The sequence below is a fragment of the Furipterus horrens genome, unplaced genomic scaffold, assembly GCF_987537825.1.
Source record: "Furipterus horrens unplaced genomic scaffold, mFurHor1.1.pri manual_scaffold_7, whole genome shotgun sequence".
Classification (NCBI taxonomy): domain Eukaryota; kingdom Metazoa; phylum Chordata; class Mammalia; order Chiroptera; family Furipteridae; genus Furipterus; species Furipterus horrens.
The window spans coordinates 97,915,324-97,935,900 of record NW_028327177.1 but is presented as its reverse complement, the minus strand read 5'-3'; the positions used below and the strand labels follow the sequence as shown (position 1 = coordinate 97,935,900).

Genomic DNA, 20,577 nt, shown 5'->3' with positions numbered 1-20,577 from the left:
TGAATTAGTAACTTGCTTGCTGCTCCGCCCCTGAGGGGGCAGGTTCTGGGAAATTGGGATCTATAAGCCAAAACTTGCAGTGGCCTCAGATAAGCAGGCAAACTGCGAATGTCCTGTGGACCTTGGCTGGGGACAGGAACATGTACAGTAAGTCCTCAATGTCATCACCACTAGGTTCTTGGAAACTGCAACTTTGAGTGAAATGATGTATATTATACTTTACCTGAGGCTAACTGACAGCAACAAGTTCAGTCCCTATGGCATATTTCTGGTCACAAAAACATCACCAAACTTCTAAACAAAAACCACAAAACACTTCTAATATTAAACACTGAAATAAATGATTAATAAAAACAAGTAAGATCATGCGATCCCAACTTGCTTATTCCAGTTCAGGATTGCAGGTGGTCAAAGCCTCTCCTGGCAGCTCAGGGCATAAGGTGAGACCGCAACCTGGACAGGACAGCCTCCCATCGAAGGTCGCACTTACACACACCCACACTAGACTGGGACATGGCAGACACGCCGGTTCACCTCACGTGCACACCTTCGGGATGTGGGAGGAAACCCCAGGACATGGAGAAAACCTGCGAAGACGTGGGGAGGATGTGTAAGCTCCACATAGTGGCCCCAGCAGGAAATCAAATTTTTTTTTCCTCATCAACATTATAACCAAAGGAGATTGAATGAACGATGTTATTCAAGGACCTGCTATACTGAGGAACGGTAGGCCCAGGTGGAAACTGGGTATTGGCATCCCTTCTTGAAGTTCTAGAAACTTCCCAGGTCACCACCACCACCTCACACCCGTCGGTTCATCCACAAGCTGCCTAGGGCTGGGGGATATAACAGTGAACCGGCCCACTTTCCATAAGCCCAGCCTGGGGGGAACAGAGGGACAGCTGGGAAGAGGCGGTTGGGGGGCAGCTTCCGAGAGGAAGGAGCCTGCAGGCTGGGTCCTTGTGACTGGGAAGTAGGGCCCTAAAGCCACGGAGCACCCCTTCGGGTGTCTGAGTGGGACAAGATCTGTTGGAGCAAAGGTAGGATGGATCCGCTTATTTCTGAGGTGAGAGAGGCTGGGCCCAGGAGACCCCTTCTCTCTCCTGGGTTCACAGGCAGCTGTTTAGGCCCCATTACTCTAGCCAGGCAGGGCTCTTGGTTCAACTCCAGCAAAGCCCCCAACACAAAATCTGCACTTTGGTAATACAAACCAAAAGCCATAATGATGCCCACACCTTGCAGCCCGAAGGCCTCCCTCAGGGGAAGTTATGGAGAGGAAAGTATGGAACAGAAGAGAAAGGAGAGCTGCTGGAGGCTCTTTAGTGTGGTGTGTACACTCAGGTGGCCTACGTGGAGGTCAGCCATGCCAAGGGAGTCCTTGATTCATGGCTTGAGTGAGAAAGGGCAGACCACTGATCTGTCAGCACACCAAGGCAGTGCCTGTGTCATGTACCCAGACCCATGGCGGGGGGGGGGGGGCAGGGGGGCAGGGGGGGTTGCCCCAGGGACTGGGGTAGGATTACCGATGACTTTGTTCAATTTCCCTTTCATAAAGTCAAAATGCCTTTAAAACAAACAGCAATAAAGTGAATAAATAACAGGGGATCCAGACACAGCTAGTGCTTGTGTCCCTGGTGGCTCTGGGAGAGCCCGGCTCCTGAGTCAGTGGCACAGATGGGGTAAAGCTGCTTTGTAAGTGTGGCCAGGTGCCACACCCTGGGATGGGGAAGGAGGACTCCTTGACATGAGCTCTGGGGGGAGGGCAGCCATCTTGGGGGCCTACACGGGACCCTGGGCTATGACTGGATTGTAGAGGGCTGCAAAGGGGTCTCCTCCTTGGTCAACAACAGTTGAATCTGGACTGGGGGGAGGGCATCATGGACTTGGGAGCTGTCTGTGGCTGCAGTACAAGTTCCCCTTCCTTCTCGTGACTACAGCCAGAAGCCTCATCTCTGTGCGCAGCTACACTGCTTGCTTCTGGGCTCTGATAAGTTTGGGATTTACACAGAGGGACATATGCTTTCAGGAATCTGTGGGAAGAGCCTTTCCAAGCCCACTGAGCAGGCCGAGCCCTGTTCCCGCAGGAGGTCTGCTCCCCTGGGGCACAGCCTGGAAGAAGCTATAAAAAGAGGCCAGGCTGGCTTGGAATGTGGGAAAGGCTCCGAGCAGGCAGCTCCACCTGCCCTGGGGACAGGCAGGGCTTGCATGCAGACACAGCCCTGAGCCAGGCACCGCAGACCCGGGCCCTGCCAGTCCAGCCCTGGACTGTCCGTGGTCTTGCTGCCACAGCCAGACAGGCCTCTGCAGTGCCCTGAATCTGGCAGCTCCATGCACACAGGGGATACTGAGGCCTGAAGAGTAAAGGATCTCACATGAGCCCAAAACCCCGCGTTCCCATGGTTCAGGCAGAGCTGTGGGTGTGGCAAGAGGGAGGTTAACCCTGAGGTTGTTGGGGGTGGTGGAACATAGTTCAGGAAGCAGACTACCACTGGCCACAGGAGTCTTGAAGTGGCTTTGTCTTTGAGGGAAGCAGGACGGCCAGGAAACAGTACAAGGGTGCAGGGAGAGGGGGCTGTGAGGACCCTGGCTTCTGCAGGGTTTTGGGGTTTAGAAGCATCTCAATGGTTTCTGTGGAAGGCCCCCACTTGCTTCACTCTGAGCTTGTCACTGTGGCCCGTTTCATGCAATAGGCTCCAGGTCCACTCTGGTTACACACAAGGGGAAACTGAGCCTCACAAGAGGAGAGACGGTCTGAAGTCACACAGGTCAGCACCAGATCTCTACTCCTGAGACTCTTTCTAGTGTGTAGCAGTGGCCACGATAGCACCCCATTATCCTCTAGGACATCCCCAAAGACATGAAGGGTACAGAATATGCCCATACCCCACACTGCTGCCCCCTCCCCTGCACTTAGGGGCCATGGCCAATGACCAACCAACACCCTCCAAATGCTGGGGCTACTTAGGCACCCTCTTTATTGGTGTTTCCTAGGTGCTGGTGTAGAGTTCCTGGGCTGAAGCCAGGGCTGTGGGGGAGGGGTGGCAGTCCTAGAGGCGACAGGTGGGCAGGTGAGTTCTGGTATAAAGAGTTCTTGGGAAGACTCCTGAGTTTAGGTGTTAGCAGTGCTGAGGGGAGTGATGTGCACTTCTCAGCCAAAGACACTCTTGGCCGGTTCAACTTTGGGCTTCTCAAAGACGGTCTCTGTGCCGGTCCGGTTGCGGCTGAATACAGATGGGGCAGCAATGCCAGCTTGCTCTGTGGGGGATGGGGAGGAGGTGTGCTCAGGCACCCAGCCCAGCTCCTAGAACCCTTTTGTGGGGAGCAACCCCCAAGCCCAGGAGCTCTGGATTCCCCATCCTTCCCCCCACTACTGATACACACCTGCACCCCCCCTACCCTCTGCACCCCTCACCCCCCAGCACCCTGAGAACACTCACCACACTCCTGCATGACCTGGTAGGTCTTGGACTTGATTGCTTGGTTCTTGGCCAGGTTCCCTCGGGCCCCCTTCAGGTCCTCCTCCTTTACAGGGGGGCGCTTCTTCTTGATGGGGGCTCCCTGGGTATCAGCCTTGGAGAGGAGAGCCCAGAGCCTCATCTTATAACGTGAGCCCTTCAGGCTGAGACACCCCCTTTCTCACCTCTGCGCCTTGACCCAGAGGCCCTTCTTCCCTGCTCACTGAACTAAACCCAGTTCAAGGCCCCATTCTTCCAGGAAGCCTTCCTGACTATGTATCATCCCCTGACCCATCACCCAAGTCTCTCTGCTCTTTCCACAGACTGGGAGCTGTGAGGCTGTGGCTTCACACAATCTGCCTGCCTGGCCAAGCTCAGGCTTGGGTACAATGGGCAAAGGGGAAAGGGAGTGGCTTTGAGGCCGAATTACAAGGCTTTAGGTAAATACCAAGACCTGCTCTCTGGGTGGTGGCGGGGGTCCCTTAGGTATTTCCACTGTCCTCCCAAATTGTCAGTATTTACCTTGTATGCTTTGGGGTGGGAATGGGGTAGAGAAATCAGATGCTCATTAAGTCACAGTCCAAATTCAGCATTTACCCATAGAGCAGGTAGTAAGGACAACCCTCCCCTTAGCAGGCTGGTCTCTGTCCCTCCAGAGCTGGGGATACCCAGACTCGGTGCCTACTCTCCACCTCAGCCCCTCGACCACAGGTGCCTGGGAGTCTGAGGCCTTACTCCTTCCTAAGCCCTAGGGGCAGGTCCCTGAGCCTGGGCTGGGCTCCTGGGCAGCACATGATACCCCTGCACAGAGATACATCCTGCTGGAGACACCCAGGCATAAAGTTGTACACCCATAGACCCAGCCTCACACATACGCACACACGCAGCTACAAATGCACACAACCTCCACACACCAAGTCATACAAGCAGCTTCCTCACACATTAAGGCACATGCAGAGGTCTTGAAGCACCACACACCTTCCCCATCCCTCCTAACCAACCAAGGAATACCACTAAAGCCACGCTAAACATAGTCTCTCAGGGTAAGTGGGTAGGGGCTCTCCTTGAGCCCTCTGTTTATGCTGGGACCTCAGCTCAAGATACAGCTGCTAGAGATGGTGTCCAGATCCCTACCCCCCTCAACACCCCCACCACACCAACATGCCTGGGCTGGGCCCTCCCACCTGGGACATGGCGGGTGCTGTGTGCAAGCTGCTCCAAAGGCTTCACTGGCAGGCAGTAGCTGGCGGGAGAGAGCTGAGGTGTCCAGCCCTCCAGAGCTTATATAGTCCTCTTGCCTGTCCTGGGAAGGCACGCCCCCTGCTGCAACAGGCTCCCTTATGATTCGCGTCCACCCAGCCACTGGCTTCAGAGTTTATTCTCGGAGATGGTAGGGGCTCGCTGAGCACTTCTGCCCAGAAGGCTGCAGCCCTGGGGACGCAGACAGCTGCTCTGCTCTCGAGCGGGAGCTGCTGGAACTGGCAGTGACTTGTGTTTATGAATGTAGGTCCTGGAACGCGTGTGTGGCCATAGAAGCTGTCCATCTGCGACAGTCCATCCCAGTGTGGGGGTGACCCCGAGGAAGGGAGGGTCCTGAGCCAGGCTGGGTCGCCCTGAACTTGTTTTCCTTTCTCTTCTACCCACTTCCCTGGATGCCAGAGGAAAGAGACTCCTGTCCAGGAGCAGGGTGGGGACTTCCTGCATCTGCCTCGGCTCTGGCTCGCTGCGAGCTCCCTGGGCCCTCGTGGTGGACTCAGAACACAGGGCACCCGTGGATCACAGAGGTGGAGACCTCGGCAAAGGGAAGCCTGGGGAAATCTCCACCAGTGGTTTTGCTGATGCCCCCACCCTTTGTCTCCCAGTGCACATTTAGCCTGAGAGGACCAGGAGGAAACCGTGCTTTGTGTAACAGTGAGCTGATGACAGGAAACGGTACTGAGCCTCTGACTGAGACAAGGTCACTGATGAGCACCTGGTCTGAGAACACTTAGGTTGCTGAAAGAGGGTGGGAGAGAGTGAAGCCCACTGCAGGCCTTGAGCTGTGGAGAGAGGGACAGGCCCAAGGGCTCCCTTGAAGGTCATTTAGTTCTCCACTACTGGCTCTGAAAACCCCCACCCTTGAAGGGAAGACCCCTGGCAGGACTCTAAGCCTGGGGTGGGTGGGGCAGTAAATGTGAGGTTATTTTTATCCTCGAAGGCTCCATGCAGATGGAACCCAACCCAGCACTGACATTTGGTTATCCTGGATGCTCCTCCACTGCTATCATACCTCAAACCCCACCCGAATGCTCTCCTGCCTGGTCCTGACCTCAGGAGGCCAATGCGAAGAATGCCAGGCTCCATCTGAGACAAGTGCTGACTCGAAGAATGCCTTCCGATAGCCACGGGCATTGGAGCAGGGGCCAAGAGGCCCTGAGGCCAGGCCCAGCTCCTGGGACGAGTGCTTCAGCACTGCCCCCACCGCTGGCCGTGCCCCCACCGCTGGCCCTGCCCCTACCGGTGGCCGTGCCCCCACCACTGGCCCTGCCCCCACCACTGGCCGTGCCCCCACCGCCTGCCTTCTAACCCCACTGCCTCTGGACCAAGAATGTGGGGTGTTTACGTCTCTCACTCCATCTCCCAGTACTACTTGCTCCCCAGGGGACGTAGAGCAGGGAAATGGAAATGGCAAGAGTATGTTTTTTTTCTCAGCAGATTTTGGTTCCCACATCTGCTATGAGCCACCGTAAGGTTCATTCTTGTGCTGTTTCCTAGGGACAGCCTTCCAACCCACTGGGGAAATTTTCTTGACACCATTAAGCTCTTTCAATTCCAGAGAACACATACCAACAAGCATAAAAGTGATAGTTTCTTTAAAAACAAAAACAAAAAACTGTAATAAGATGTCAAACTTTATTGTAAACCATTTTACAATGTTAAGTATATTGTCTTCCCTTTCATTTCAAAAATGCGTTTTTGTGAATTATACCACTACTGATTAAACACCCCCCAGGCAGACAGTGGAAGGAGTACATCTGACTTCAAATCAACTTCATGAGAAGAGAAATCAAATTAAACCAACCTACCCACCTAGCAGCTCAAAGTACTGACATCAGTTGGACCAGAAGCCCCTCACCAAGAACAAAGCCCTTCAGGCTGCCAGTGTTTCACAGGGTAAAACAGAGCTCTCCCCTTCCAGTTTCTAAAAGTCAGTTCTACACCGTGCAAGGCGCTGCTCTAGCTGATGGAAAGTTCCCAGCACCACCTCTATTAGCCTGGCTGCAAAAAGGCCAGTGAATTGCAGGAGGGCAGAGGGGGCTGTAGTCCTGGAGCACCTTTGGTCAGGGACTCTGGACAGCAGCCTACAGGCCTAGACTGCCTAGGGGAAGATACAATGTGGATTTGAGCCTTTCTATATTTTCCCTTTAGAGGCATGACAAGTCAACATTAACCCAGGACTCCCTGTTGCCAGGAAGGGGCACAAGTTAAAGCTTGAGGCAAGAGGCCACCAGTGTGCCTGAAGGCCAGCTGATGAGACACAGGCCTTCACCTTGCACATCTTCGGGCTGAGTGGACCAAGAAGCCACTGCTATCCGGGATCTCACCAACATCCTTCCTTACCACTGTCCACACCCCACTGACAGCAAAAGGAAATAAGGGCCACCATCATCTCTTCCATTCAGATATGACCGTTCTACCTCTTTAGGTTATTTCCATTAGTTACAAGAAACTTGTTCATGATCTTGACTTACAATTTTCCATCATGGGTAGCTTGGCCAAGATCCAGATTTTGACAAACGAGATGGACAGTGAACCATCAGTGTCCTATGGTCTCTTAAGCACAGATGCTTGCTTGCCATGTGGCTGAGTGAAGAGCTGCACCTCATAAGGCACCTTGCAGCAGGTGATGGGGAAACTTGCCCAGGGACAGAGGACGGCTCGGGAGAAGTCCTGACAGACCTCTGCATCTGCTGTCCCTCGGCAGTGTGCCACAGACCAGACCCCATGACGTGGGACACACTCCCAGAGAATACACACACTGTGCTGTGTGTGCACGCACAAATGCACACATTCAGGAGCAGGGTAAGGCCAAACACGTAAGGCTACACTGTCCAGCCCACATAGCACAAGGCTATGATCAGACACCATCCCCTAGTCAGCCAGCTACGCAGCTCAGAGACTAAAGCCCTTACTAAAAACCAGGACATGGGGAGGAACCACCACTCACTCACAACCTCTCTGTCCTCCAAGCCCACTACCCAGCAGATGCTGGGATAAGCCTTGAGGTGAGCAGATCACCTGAAATCTATATAACACAGGTTCTGCATTTCAGACTATGGCTCCTCCTCCCCCTCTGCAATTTGGAAACATTAAGGGCTCAAGGCTGAAAATGAAGCTCCAATTCTGCACTTAGGAAAGTACAAGAAACAGCAGTGGGCACAGGTTGTTCAAATCAAAATGAAATAGCAAAAAGGAGAGTCAGCGATGCCATGAGGGACTGGTCCTCCTTAATGCCACTTCTCTAGTGGGGAGACACCCACTAGCACAACCAGAGGATGGTAGGGGCTGAAGGGCATAAAATGAGTGTGGAAGCGATGTGAGAAGGGAGATGGACTCCACTCTGATGTGAGGCATGCCCAGCCTCGCCTCTCCTCTCTGCCACAGATGCCCACATGGCATTCACCTCCTACTGCAGTTACAGGTTCCGGCTCTTCCCTGCCCTCTGGCTGTGCACAACTAGAGAAGATGGACTGAGAAGGCCTCCCCAAGGCTGGCCCCCCTGCCCCAGATGGGTGAGAGGCAGAGGACAGGCCTGGGATGCCTGGTTTAACAGCTTGGCTCAATGCCACAATTCAGACTCAATCTTCTTAAGCAAAACACGTTTTTATGTAGTTCTAAAAATAAGGTTCTGAGTGGTGTGGCCTCGCCGCCCCGTCTCCCTTGCAGCTCACACTCAGCAGTGCGGAATTCTATTCCTAAACTTCCACAGCTGCCTCTGGCTGTGACAACACTGCACTGCTCCACCTTGCTATTCCCACAGCAGGGCAAGCGCCCAGGTCAGCTGATTTCACAGCCAGCCAGCAGACTCCCACAGCCATAGGGGCCTGGCCCAGGCTGCGTGGTGGCCACTCCCCACGGAGGGGACACAGCTTAGAAGCACCTTGTCCTGTCCGTGGATGCAGTCACACCGCAGCCTGGAGTACTTGAAAAACAGGATCATTTGGTCAGGCATCCTTTCTCCAGACCCTTGTGCAAAATAAACAGATGAGAGAATAGGCTTGGGGCAGCCTGATCTGGAGCGGCCATGCAGACCTGAAGGTTGGACAGTGGGAGGCGAGGAGGCCAAGGCGACATTATGAACTGCAGGTGTGGAAGCTCTGAAGACAGGCAGGGAACAGCAGTGGCCTCGGTCTCAATTTCTCTGGACAAAAAGAGCTCTTAGACTCTTTTCTTGTTCACCTGTAACTAAGACCTTTACCTGGCCAGTAGAAATGCCAAGGAGCCGCTAGGCCCTGGCACACATAGGGGCACAGGATCCATGTTTGGCCTAGCTGCCTTCTGCACAGGCCTGACCTTTACAGAATCACTGGGTTTGTGAGTTCAGATGAGGGCCCATCTCCCTTCCTGCTGGGTTTACTACCTCATCTTATCATAGATTACCTAAAAGTATTCCAAATAAAAAACTCTAGACCTTTTCCTCCCACCAGTTCACATCCCACAAAAGGCAAACAAACCCATTTCTTTGGGAATTAAAAAGAGTTTTAAAATACAATAGTATGAAAATATAACTTAAAAATATAAAAGTCAACAGCACACAGAAGACTTAAAAATCTGTTTTGCCCATTAGTCCCATAGGAGATAAACACATACTCAAAAAACATTAACACTGTGACAGCTCATAAAACCAACTTTAGAAATCAATAGTTATAAAAGCCATTTTGAGTAAGAAAGCATTGTGGTTCCAACTTCGTCAGTGAGTGACCCTTAGCCCAACATGTTATGTCTTTACTCCCCAAGCCTCAGGGAAAGGCTCTATACACAGTGTGAGTTGCTTCCTCAATGCCACCCAGCCAGACACAGGATGGGGCTCCTGGGTCCCACATAACACTATCAGGACGACAACAGACAAACAAAACGCCTTGCTTGCATATTTGGTCAGTGTCTGTAGTGCAACTGAGTGGAGACCTCCAACGGCCACGGCTGCCTCAGCGCTGGCTCTTCCTCACTCTCTCAAGTCACAGTCGTCTGGGAGTGGGCAGAGACAGCGAGAGGGTGGAGGTAGAAGAGGAGGGGTGGGGGGACGGGGCAACCCTGCAGAGTGACCATCATCTGCTGCTGGCAGCAGGCTGGGTCCCCAAACCTGCCCCCAGCACAGGAATGTGTCATACAGGCAGCCCGAAGCGGTGCTTCTTTTTCTTCGCAGGCTTCAGAGGGGTCAGCCTGCGGAGGTCCTCCTCCACGTCGGACTCCTCCATCTCGTCATCGGCTGAGATCAGGATCTGCGGCAGTGGAGAGGCATGTCCCTGAGTCACCGCCCATAGTGCCACCTTCCTCTGCCCTCCCTGGATCCTGGCATGGAGGTACCTGCCCCTCCAGGAGGCCTTGGTCTCTTATTTCTTTAGAAGAGCGTGACAGAGAGGCTCCTTGACAGAATGAGACGAGCTGGTCCACTCCAGATCCTCTTATCCGTGGCTACTGAAACCAGTGCTGAGTAGACACACCCTGACCCCTGCTAGTGCTCCCCACTCCTCTACCCAACCTCCAGCTGGGACCAAACCCCAGTTACAGCAAACTCAGCAGGGACCTGCAGCACAAGGTCATCCTGGCAAAATAGCCCAATCTTGACCCATGGAGTCCCAGGCCCTTGAAGCTGCCTCAAATACAGCAAATGCAAGATGAAAATACCTTTCAAAAGGAAAAGAAAACATCTGTGGGGCACACACAATGCAGATGGATTTCAAAGCAGCTGCTTTGAACTCGCTTTGTGACTTCTGAAGACAAACCAGAGTTCTCTGCCTTTGTGAGTCCCTGGGATGACTTGGCCATGCAGCCAGGGCCCTTGGGGCATCCACACTCATTCACCGTTCACCTGCCTGGCTCCTCAGACCTCCATGCACCAGGGAAGGACTGGGACAGCCCAGGTCAGGATGGAGAGCCCCGACGTACCCCTGTGTGCGAGACTCATCCTACTCCAGGCTGGGCCACTCCCTTGCAGTGTTTCCCGCCTCAGCCCCTGATCCAATACTCTCGCTGGCTCCCTACAGCCTGCACAAGCATGCCCGGGCCCTCAGCCTGGACCACAAAGCACCTGGCCCATCTAACTCAGACCTTCGCCTCTCGCTTATTTTTTGTCATTCTACTGTGTCCTCCAGAATACATGCTGCTCTTGCAAGAACGAATTTTACATTATTACCCAAACACCAACTCATATGATTACCACGATGGCTCAGGAACAGCACTTCTGCCTGTAACGTTGTCATTCACCTCATGTTCACTGAGCTCTTACAACATGCCTGGCCCCAGGCCAGATTCTAGGGCTTCCTCTGTCCTGCCACCTATTCAGCTGATTTCAAAGCTCCCTCAAGATGCCCCAGGAGTTAAGCAGACTGCCCAAGGTCCTCACAGGGTTCTGCTAATGCTTCAATCTCAGAACTTATAGTTATGACAAGCTATTCAGGCCCCTGCCTTCTCCTCATCCACAGTATGAGGTCCTCTTGGGGAAGACATTTCTTCAGCCATTTCTGAAGGCCCCTCACAGAGAACTGGCCAGCACACGGTGGGAGCTGAACTGGGACTCTCAGGGGCAGCCTGGCTCACCGGCAGCACGGAAGTGCGACACAAGCACTGCTGGCTGCCCAGAATACATGACCTGGCCTCATGCTCATGTTTACGACCAGGAGCCTCCCTCAAGTCCAAACCTTTAAGTTAGGAAACTTGAAAATAAGAGATGAGGTTCCCCTGGCATATCTGGCTACCCATACATTTCAGAAGTTCCCAGCTGGCTCATTAGTGGTGGGCAGGGATTTAAACACCTTATGCTTAAAAGTCAACAGTCAGGCCCATGAGTCCTTGCCTGCTTCCTTGGAACAAGGAAGCTCCTCCCTTTCCTGTCTTTATCCACGGGTTTAGGGAACACGGCAGAGGCCACCCCCACCAGGTGCTCCATCTCCCCGCCCTGGAGAAGACCCACGGGACAGCAGGAACAGATCTAGGCCGGCTGGGACTGTCAGCCTCTTCTTCCTCCTCCTGGCTGGCGTGAGCCATGAGACCAGAGACACCCTCAGGTCAGCAGAACGATGGCTTAGGCCTACCTCGGACTCGGACTCCTCGTGGGACGCAGCCCTTCGGTAGCGGACCTTGCTCCCATTCCTTGAGTCCTGGTTGGCTCCCCTTTCTTCAAGCTTAGCTTTCGTCCTCCCCTTTCTCATGAGAAAATTGTCCACTACCCAAAACATGAAAGCCTGTGGGGAGGAAAAGTGCAGGTTACTCTGGGGTACGCCACTTACAAAAGCAGAGCAGAGCAGCCCCCAGTCCCCATCCTTCCCAGCCCACTCCAAATGACAGCATCCTAGGGGAAGGAAAACCTCATCGAGTCCCCCCGACATCTCTCAGAAGCTTGAAAAGATATTCCTAACCTCTATTTCCTTTGCTTTCTCATCAGAGAAAATCCTGCCCTTTTTACCCCAAGGATTTTGTGACGGTAACTGATAGGGCAGCCTGCCTTGGTCCTGACCCCAGCCATTGGCAGACGGGGCCTGGAACCAAGGTCTCCAGGCTCCTGGTCTAGCTCCTCCCTGGGCGGGTCAGCTGGCACACTCTGCCACGTTGGTCAAACCCAAGTTCCTTTATGTCTCCTTTCATATCTCTTAACTTCTAGCCAGTGTGCTCATGAGTTTCTTTTGGAATTCTGTGGTCAAGAATAGATGCTGGGGTGAAATCCTAATGATCCTAATCTAGAAGTCGCTGTTACACAAGGGGTGGGACTCCTCAGCAGGTCGCCTGGCACGGAAGGCAAGACGCGTTGCAGAGGCCCTAGAGCAGGGACCTGCCAGGTGAGGAAGCAATCCCACCATTTCCAGGTCTGGGGTGTGATGAGGATGGGGAGGTGGCAAATGCTCACACAGGAGGACCTGAGAACTGCAAGGTGTTTTCTCTGTCAGATTCAGAACTTTGAACAGGAACAGCAGAAGGCAGGGAGCAAACTGGGGTTAAAAATGCAACATGGCACTGACATTGACAAAGAAGGGGACGATCAGCATGACGATGGCCAGTTTCAGGTCTGGGTTTTCAATGGGATTCAATAGGGCCACCTGTAAAGAGAAGCAGACTCAGTGAGGTGGGGGAAGGCCATAGAGAAAGTTTGGAAGGAGGGGCAGAGGCAACATCACCCATGAAGCCAAGAGGGGGACGTAGCTTAGACATTCACCCCAGCATCTCACACCCAGGGCTGCACAGTCCCCAGAGCTGCTAATGAGGGACCCACTTGGAGATCGCTTGGAGTGGTTAGGGCCTTAGTGGCTTTCCCTATGGTGTGGACACGGGGAGTGAGGTCATTACAGATACTAGCAATGAGGTGCCAGACCACTTCCTAATAGAAATCCTACACCCCAACCACCCCCTGAAGGACAACAGCTCTAAAAAGCCTTGGTTATTTTCTTAAAAATAAACCTCCCCCACAAATAAAACAAAAGAATGGCCAAGCTACTTGTTTCCAAAGCCTCTGGTTTCATGTGGGCATGTGGAGGCTTATCTGCACAGTGCTGGGGCCAGAGGGCAAAGGGCAGAGGGCAGGGCCGAGGGAACCTAGGGAACAACATATGACCAGCTGCTGCCTATGGCACCTAACGGCTCAGCTGAAACACTGGCCAAGGTATGTGAAGAAGACATTTGCAAATGTAAAGTACACCTGCCTGACATTTACAATTGCAAGGTATGAAGACTAGTATCAGACAGGACTGTATTTTCATTAGGTTTATATATTCCATTGGCTTAATCTAGAGCAGACATTTGTGTCATGGAACTGGCTGATGCTACGTAAAAAACTAACTAGTTACTACTCTTGACAGGCAGCCAATAGCTGCCATATCAGACCAAATACATGGTGTATATATGGAATTTAAAAAACACAACAACTACAAATTCGGTTTTCCAATAGGGTTGGGGTCGGGGGAGTAGCAAGGTGAGAAGGTGCTGTCTTAGCATCTCTAGGAGCTACCAAAGAAGAGACAAGAGGCAAACCTTTTTCCACTGAAGTATTAGAAGGACGATGAAGACGACAGATTTTTCAAAAACCATGATCACGATGTAAAGAGCACACTGTCCGACCCAGGCTCCGCACTGCACAGGGTCTCCTGCAGGGAGAGTGGGCGCCCAGTCACATGCAGCCCAGACCTGAGCTGGGCGAGGCCCTGCCCCCCACCCCACAGAGCCTGTGAGCCCTCACAACCTGCCCCACCCCAGAGCCCTGGCTCTGGAGCTACCAAATGAGCCCCCAAAGCACCAAGAATTGCCTCAGCCCAGACAGACTAATGCGGGTATTTTAAACAAAATCAGAGAATTCCTAATTTGGAGATACCAGAGTGGCTTTTCTTTCAGGAAATTCTAAGATATAATCAAAAAGCACTCAAGTTAGTAAGTGCCTATTGCTAGAGCTCACTTCAGAAGAGCTGGTTCTTTTTGCCCGCTGGCAGCAGAAGCAAGACTGCTATTCTTACCCGCTGTTGATTTTTACATTGACTGTGGGGCTATCCACCCTCCCCAGCCCATGAGCGGCTGATGTTTTTGAATTTCGAAGGCAGCAAACAACCTCTTTGTTCATCTTCCACCCTCTTGCTCCCCTACCTTCCTGCTGCTTCAGCCCTGAATGCAGAAATCTGACTCTGGAGGAAGACTCTGGAGGAATTCAAATTCTGTCTAGGGTAGAGCCCCCCAAACACCTTGGACTGGGGACAAAGAAGAAAAGTCCTCAAAGCAAGGAGTGATGGCTGTGCCTCAGGGTTGACAAAAGTCTACTTGTGATTCCATCAGTCACTATGCTCAAGAAACGGAGGCATCTACCAGTCCATGCTGTGGGCACCAGCCCCTGATATGCCTGCAGAATGTTTCAAAAGGGACTTGATGAAAAGTGGAGGACCAGCCCCTCCAGGGAAAGATCTAAATCCTCAGTGACAGGGAGAAGCCATGGGATGGTGCCTCTGGGAAGCAACACACACCTCCCCAGTGGTGGGCCCAGGGGAAGGGAGGGGTGTGGTGGGGAGGCTGTGGGGGCTGTCTGACCACAGCTGGCCAGAAGAAGGGGTGGACGGTAACATTTCAGAGCAAAGGACCAAATCCAGGCTGAGAAAAGACGTTGGTCCAGAGAGAAATCTCCAGCTTCTCATTTGGTTCTCCGGAGAGTTCCTGTCCCAGCACCAGAGCGGTGGCCCCCAGCCCTGTCCGAGCCTGCTTACTGCACCCAGTGGAAGCACAGTAAATGCCTTCAGGCAGCTGTAATAGACACACCACCAGGCCATTCCCTTTTCTGGAAAAGCTCGGGAGAAGCATGCAGAAAGCCATCACTGTTTCTTCTGAGGTCATCCTATTTTCACTTCTGGGATAAGATACATTTGAGCCAAAACATCATTTCAGAAGCATAATCTCGCCTAGCTAGATTTGTAGTGGCATTTGGTAGCCCTTTCAGTAAACTACCTAACCTTATCGAGAAAAGTTCTCAAAAACAACAGATCAAAATATTTGTTAAAAACTGTTAAGTAAGATTCGGGACAGTCAGAAGGTACTGGTAGGAAAAATTTCTGAATTGGGACTGGCGTGTTTAAAAGTCAACAGAACAAGTGGCAAGCACTTACTTAATATCAAAAGAAAACCTACTTGTTCAGAGTGTTTACTCCATTTGCTCTTCAGTTTGAAGTGACTGACAAAAGAGGAAATGTTTCTGCTCATACTGCTCTGGGTTTCAGAGCCACAACGTAGCTGCAGCTGCCTCTTTTTTCACTTAGATGCTTTAATACGGAAGTTAAAAAAACATGGCGATAAAGAAAAAAATCCTGTGCATCCAGACCACATGTAGGGACAGTTGGAATGAACACATATGTGCTGGTTTTTCTGATTTCTGTTTCATGTGAGAGTCTTACGTTCCCCATGGAGTTATTTTTTAAGGACAAACAAGCTGAGCATTATTGCTGTGTCCTGGACACCCTCAGGTACACAGGAGCTTTGTTTTGAATTATTTCCTCCAGAAAAATCACAGGAGGAGAAGCCAAAGGGAGGGAATGTGTCTGTATCTCAAGAGGCTTCTGGAGGGGGGCATTAGGACAGGGATGGGCAGCAGAGCCCACACACCACTGGTGCCCACAGGACACAGACCTGTTTTCAGGGCTTCTGCTTGGGGAAGAGCAGGCTGGTCATCACACAGCAGATACCACGTATCGCCTGGATCCTGTCTGGCCCCGCAGGACTGTGTGGCATTCCCCAATCCCATGTTCTCGTTAGCGAGTTCACCTTCTCTTCTAGGGACCATGGAAGCACCTAGAAAACATGTCTCTCTTCTTCATTTACCTGAGAAGAGAGCTATGGGGCCTACGTGGAATTACTGCCTCAAGCAGATGAGCTGGTTAGCAGGTGTGGTAGGTAGAATAATGGCCCCACAGAGATAGGCACATACGAGTCCCCAGAACCTGTGACTATGTCAGGTAACAAGGCAGAGGGGAGTTCAGGTTGCTAGTCTGCTGACTCTAAGACAGAGGGTCTCCTGGAGTATCCAAGGAGGGCCAATATCATCACAAGGGACTCCAGAGGAAAAGGAGGTGGTGGAAGGTCAGAGTGATGCAAAGTGAGAGGTACTCACTGCTGTTGCTGGGGCTGGAAGAAGGGACCACAAGCCAACAACACAGGCAGGCTCAGAAGCTGGAGAGGGCGGGCAAGAAATGGATTCTGCCCTTAGAGACTCCAGAAGAAGCCAGTCCTGCTGACACCTTGATTTTAGTCCATGAGACCCATGTTGGACTTCCGAATTACAGGACTGTAAGATAATCAATTTGTGCTGTTTTAAGCCACTAATTTTGTGATAATTTGTTGTAGCAGCAACAGAAACAAAAGAAATTGGTAGAAATAAAAATCAGGTAACTGAGGACACACACTACCCTTCCTCAGCCTGGGGTGGGAGAACTTAGGATGGTCCTTGATAAAGGGCAGCTTCCTCAGGAGACACCCTGGTTTGAAGACTCGGGTTCCCAAAGGCATTAGTAGGTGGCCCAAGGGCAGGGGTCAAGGCAGGCCCAACAGCTAAGAGGAAGGTGGCATGGAGATAAGAGATTCAAACAACCACTGCCTTCTGCCTTTCAATCTACTCTTGGGGATGCAGAGAAAATACACTGGGAACTGGCAGTACCATAATGCCTGGTGTATCAGGAGGTGATACCATAATGCCTAGTGTATTAGGACCAGACTTGATCTCCTCTCCTGGTCACTAAGTAAAATGCAACTGACTGTGGGGTGGATTGCCCATGGCACTGGTCAGCTATAGTTGAGTTGAAAGCCCTGCCTTTCAGAAGGAATCTTAACAGTAAAGAAGTAGCTATGAGCACTGTTCTTTGGAAGTGATGGGAGGATGAGGAACCCCCGCACTGGCTGTGCACTGGCTGGGTGAGCCTCCTGCATCATTCAACTACTCTGGGTGCCTATCCTACAAACGAGGATGATGGGCATTGGTCCATGTGTGCTGTGGTCCATTTCTGTCCTCTAAGCTGAGGAGTCAATGACCTAGAGCTCCTCACAAGCCTTCCATGGAGCCACAGGAACACATGCTGTGTGTCAAACACTATCTTAAGTCAGTGACTCATCAGGCATCAAGTAACGAGGCTAAGAAAAGCCCTTCATGAGCTCATTTTCCCTCAGCGGAGACAGACAATTACTAAAATTTCTAGAAATACCCCAGACACTCACATCTAGCTCCACGAATTGGCTCCCTTTTAAAAATGTCAGTCATGTAGGAGCAAGCACCCAGGATAGGAGAGTGAGGAGCCAGAATTCCACCTGTATTCCCTCCCTCTTGACCCATGTGCACCTTTCAGGGTAAAGGTTCCACTCATGCTGTTCCCACTGAGAACAGGAACTCCATCCTCCAGACAGCAGGGCCAGCTGTGAATGTGGGCGAGAGCTGCTGTCCCCCTTAACCCTGGGTCCTGAATCACCAGGTAATGGCAAGACCCAAAGAAGGCATCTCTCACTGGCAGCCCTGTTGAGGCCACATCTAGCTGTTTTTCTGGGAGTACAGAGTAAAAGGTGCTGCATTTGTGCTCAGAACCAGCATGGAGGCCACTTCCTACCCAAACTGTACCCCATGGAGTCTGATAAGATGTGAGGGGGTCAAAGTGGGCCAGCATCCATAAGTGGCTTGTTTTAAGTTATGTCTCTGTGAGTGAGGATGGAACTGTTGTCCTTGGTGACTATACGTGTGAGATGCTGGTTGAGGGGCCCAGCCTATAGATGGGAAGTAGCAACACGACTTGGTCCCAGGGGGATAGGCCCTCCAGTCCTGACTTTTCAAGCCCCAATAATAAAATGGTCCAATGACAGGACAAGCACAGTCATGCATTAGAGAGGGGCAGCTTCCTCCTGAGCACTTCCCAAACCAAGAGCCACCCCCAACTATCTAACAAGGTGGGCAGCCTGGCACAGTGAGTTGGCCTTATGAGCCTGTATGTGGGGCCACCAATGCCCTCTGGTGGAAGAGGCAAATGTTGTCCCCTCTCCCTGCATCTAGGGTGCCTGCTGCTACCAAGACAGGAGCTGAGGCAGTGAGGCAAGTACCCACATGCTTCAGATGTGGCAGGAGGATGGCGCTCAGGCCCCAGAACAAGCTCCTTCCCTACAGAAGAGACATCCATTAGCTTCTGAACCTTCTCTGAATCCACAGGCCTGGAGGGCTGTACAGGGCAAAGAGCCGAGCCCCCTCCATGAATCCCCCTCCAGTGTCCACGGTACGTTACCATATTCACCAAAACGCAGGGACTCCCACTGCTGCCATTCCACCAGGACGTTGATGGCACGCACACCCACATAGATGAGCAGCATGCCCACGCTGGCGTCCAGGAGGAAGTTGATGAGGTACCTGTGAGGAGAGGGCACAGTGGCACAATCAAGGAGCACCACCAAGGGAGCAAGAGCCCTGAGTCGGACCCTGTGTGCTTACTAGGGTCAAGGTCAGGGCTGATGAGCCAACATTTAGTTTGGCCTTGTTTGGAGTGAGCTGCCGGGGCAGAGAGCTTTCAATGTGCCTGTGCAAAAGGTTGCAGTGCTCACCTCTGTGAGCCCCAGTGAAGCACCCCCACGCAGTGTGGACACTCTTCAGGGGTTGGACAACTAAGGGGGGGTGGGTAGAGGAGACACAAAGAAACTTGAGACTTCTGGCCAAGATGGAGGCATAGACCGACACGCTCTGTCTCCCTCCACAACTAAGAAGGAGTACAACTACTGCAAAACCAAAAATAATAAGAAGTTCCAGAAAATAAAGCTACATGGAAGTCCAACATATGAAGTCATAAACAAGTGGTACTCGTCTGGACGGGAAGAGGGGCGAAGCCGCGGCTGAGAAAGATCGAGCTGTGCTGGAGGTGACAGCTGCAATAGCGAACAGCGGGACCCGGTAAGCAGACACCCGTATTTAGGGGGGAGGAGAGAAGCACCTGGGAGGAGCCGGCCCTGGCTGCAGATCAGACCCGTTGGCTTGCGATTCCAACGCTGGGGAAGGCAGACCCCACTGTCTTGGACTGTGGGGACGGAGGAGGCTACCAGTTCCTCAGCGGAGAGTAACAGCAGGAATCCATCTTGGACCCCCATCCCCACGCAAAGTGCCACAGTGTGGTGAGAAAGGTCGCCAGGTTGTGATGAGCACATGGGGCTCTGCCCAATACAGCGTAGAAGGTGTGACAGTGCCCCGCCCAAGAAGGAAAGATAAACAAAACGGTCAGAATAGCAGAATTAATGACTGAAATACCAATTACACAGCTAACGAAAAAACAAATAAAGGCCTTGACTGATGAACAAATAGCGAATCTTTCTGAGGCTCAGTTCAGAGCTATAGTCATAAGGCAGCTTACAGACCTAACAGCGGGGCTGAATCAAGACAGGGAAGGAATGAAGGCTAGTCCTGCTGAAATGAACAAAAATACATACAAGACAAGTGGTGAGGAAGGGAAAGCCAGGGATCAAATCAACGAATTGGAACATAGGGAGGGAACAAACAGTCAACTACTGCAGAAAGAGGAAACAAAAAGTGAGGAATATGGGGAGAGGCTGAGAAACCTCTGGGACAGCTATAAGCAAACGAACATTCGAATTATAGGATTGCCAGAGGGTGAAGAAGAACTATAAATTGAAAAATTATGTGAAAAAATAATGAAGCAGAACTTCCCTAACTCGAAGAAGGAAATAAGACTTACAGGTCCAGGAAGCACAGAGAGTTCCTGATAGGCTGGACCCAGGGAGGACCACACCAAGACACATTACCATCAAAATGTCAAAAATTAAGGATAAAGAGAGAATCTTAAAAGCAGCAAGAGAGAAGAGAAGAATTATGTACAAAGGGGTCCCAACAAGACTATCAGCTGATTTCTCAAAAGAAACTCTGCAGGCAAGAAGGGACTGGCAAGAAATATTTAAAGCAATGAAAAGCAAAAACCTAGAACCACGATTACTCTATCCAGCGAAGCTGTCATTCAGAATAGAAGGGCAGAGAAAGTGCTTCCAGGACAAAGTAAAACTGAAGGAGTTTGTTAGATACAAATCACTGTTATATGAGATGTTAAAGGGACTTGTTTAGAAGAAGGAGGATCAAAACTATGAACACTAAAATGAAAACTGTATCACAACAACCAACAGCAGAAGCTAGGGAATCGAAACAAATGCAAACTAAAAACTAAGTAGGCAACAAGAGGGGAAAAAGAATTATGGGTATGGGGAACATATTGGGGGGAGGTCAGCGGGGAGGGGGAAGGGAGGAAAGGGAGGGAGATGGTACAGGAATTAAGAAGCATAGTAGGAGGGAGTGGAGTAGATAGGAAGATGTTGAGAAGAACTATATGCACAACCAATGGGCAAGGACTAAGGGGCGGGACAACTGGAGGGAGGGGGTGCAGGGGGGAAA

At 51.7% G+C, this 20,577-nt stretch overlaps 2 protein-coding genes across 4 annotated transcripts in view; both read right to left on the bottom strand.

The window, feature by feature from the left end:
• Positions 1-2,943: 2,943 nt before the first annotated feature.
• On the bottom strand, positions 2,944-4,726 carry MUSTN1 (musculoskeletal, embryonic nuclear protein 1). The gene is made up of 3 exons (XM_090284038.1): positions 4,640-4,726; positions 3,438-3,570; positions 2,944-3,255 (listed from the first exon to the last, which is right to left on the bottom strand). The coding sequence occupies exons 1-3, from the start codon at positions 4,646-4,648 to the stop codon at positions 3,149-3,151; spliced, it is 249 nt and encodes an 82-aa protein (XP_090140164.1). The 5' UTR covers positions 4,649-4,726; the 3' UTR covers positions 2,944-3,148.
• A 1,744-nt stretch (positions 4,727-6,470) lies between these two features.
• Positions 6,471-20,577, bottom strand: part of STIMATE (STIM activating enhancer) — a 47,641-nt gene continuing 33,534 nt past the window's right edge. For 2 of the 3 annotated variants that reach the window (XM_090284035.1, XM_090284037.1), the window contains 5 exons: positions 18,422-18,543; positions 13,674-13,786; positions 12,668-12,745; positions 11,747-11,896; positions 6,471-9,934 (listed from right to left, as the gene is read on the bottom strand). In XM_090284035.1, coding sequence (XP_090140161.1) covers positions 9,818-9,934; positions 11,747-11,896; positions 12,668-12,745; positions 13,674-13,786; positions 18,422-18,543 — 580 coding nt within the window. In that variant the 3' untranslated portion in view covers positions 6,471-9,817. The remainder of the gene's footprint in view (positions 9,935-11,746; positions 11,897-12,667; positions 12,746-13,673; positions 13,787-18,421; positions 18,544-20,577) is intronic. The other variant, XM_090284036.1, reaches the window with a different exon arrangement.